Source organism: Centruroides sculpturatus, unplaced genomic scaffold, assembly GCF_000671375.1.
Source record: "Centruroides sculpturatus isolate CEXI.00-Female unplaced genomic scaffold, Cexi_2.0 scaffold3361, whole genome shotgun sequence".
Classification (NCBI taxonomy): Eukaryota; Metazoa; Arthropoda; class Arachnida; order Scorpiones; family Buthidae; genus Centruroides; species Centruroides sculpturatus.
In genome coordinates this window covers 1-1678 of record NW_019387465.1, presented here as the reverse complement: position 1 = coordinate 1678, position 1678 = coordinate 1, and the positions used below count along the sequence as shown (strand labels likewise).

The 1678-nt window shown below is 35.8% G+C and overlaps 1 protein-coding gene across 1 annotated transcript in view; it reads left to right on the top strand.

Moving 5' to 3' along the window:
- Window positions 1-1647, top strand: part of LOC111616441 (serine/threonine-protein kinase Chk2-like) — a gene marked incomplete at its 3' end in the record, with an annotated part of 9569 nt that extends 7922 nt beyond the window's left edge. The window contains exon 3 of the mRNA XM_023357850.1: window positions 1556-1647. Coding sequence (XP_023213618.1) covers window positions 1556-1647 — 92 coding nt within the window. The remainder of the gene's footprint in view (window positions 1-1555) is intronic.
- Between the last annotated feature and the right edge of the window lie 31 nt (window positions 1648-1678).

The following is a 1678-nucleotide window of genomic DNA, read 5'->3' as shown; positions in this document are numbered from 1 at the left end:
GTTACTCCGATATACTCTTTCTCAATACCTAATTGTTGGTTCTCAAAGGGTATACTGTATACACCCGGTTGGTCTTCTAAATTAATTTTGTCCTTGTCGTTTCTTAATAATCTATAAATATTGGGTGCTCTTTTATATATTATCCTTGCATTTTTGTATTTTCCTAATTCCTTCACCACCTTCTTCGTTTGTTCATTGTATGTGAACTTATTGAATGTAGTATTGTTGTTATGGTTTGGATTCGTAGCTTTTTGTTTACCGTAGCTTTTTACAAGGCCTATGATTGTGGACTTTCTGTATCCTAAAGTCCTTGCTATCTGTTGAATTCTATTAATTTCTTTATCCCTGTCTTGTACATTGGTGCAGTACAGGAAGGCCCTTTTGATCAGTGCCTTAAACGCAGATAATTTATATTTATATGGGTCTTTTGACCATGCCGGTATGTATAAAGGAGCGTGTGTTGGTTTTAAATATACGTTCGTTTGTATGTTTCCTAATTTGAATTCCATGTTAATATCCAAGAAATGGATGTTCCTTCGGCTTTTTTGTTCTAATTTTAGCTTCAATCCGTGCTCATTATTGTTGATTGTTGTTAAGAAATCATGTACACACCATGCGTTAGCTCGGTGTTCGACGACCGTTTAGTGGAGAGTGCGCATTGGCTCAGTTTGGAAATGGACGTAAAAGTAATTACTTGTGTGTGCCTCCTCCATCGTCGCTATAAAAGATGATGGCAGAGGCAAAGAGAATTTTGGGTGTACCCAATATTATGAGATAGACTGACGCATGGAATGTTTGTGACGTTGTATCCAAAACTAAGACAGTATGAACACAAGTTTTTTAATTCTTTTAGAATATCTATAAAATCATTTGACGATGGCTGGTCTCTTTTAGATTTCATCAATAAATAGATCAGTATCGAAATGATCGTTCTCCATTTCGGCCAATGTACGTCCACTCTACCCAAAAGCGCGCGATTGAATGTACAAGAACATGGCAGCACATATATCTCAAAGCATGCGGCTGGCGTCTGCAAAACGTGCGTTCTAACAAAAATCTATCAACACGCACTTGGCCAGAAGTGTGCGTTTGAGTATGTATACCTATGCAGAACTCTTGGTTCTTTAAAACGCGCATTTAAAAACACCTAATGTGTACACAGCCTTAGAGGGGCAATAAACTCAGCAGGAGGGGAAAGTGTATATAACAGATGAATGTAAGAAAATGAGATCTTTTTGGTAGATGGACAATTGAGGAAGTTACTTCCAATGATAGGAAGATCTCCAGGTCTTAGTGATTCTGAAGGATCATCCAACATTGGACAGCTTTTGTATTACTACTAAGTTACAGCACTTAAGTACAATGCAGACTATATGCCTCACTACCTGACATGCTAAATCTTCCCTATATTTACATTATGGTAGGATAAATATAAAAACAAAGATAATATTTTAATTTGTTACAAAATAAACCATATGCAGGGCCAATCAATTTTATGTATAGTGGTGTACTTTTTACTTTTTGTGAATTTAACATTAATATTTTATTTTCACAGGAAAAGACAAGTACAGGAATATTTACATTGCTAGAAGATCATAGCAGTAACGGAACTTATATAAATGGAGTTAAAGTTGGTAAGCATCCTAAGTTTAAAATTATTTTCCTTTATGACCCCCCC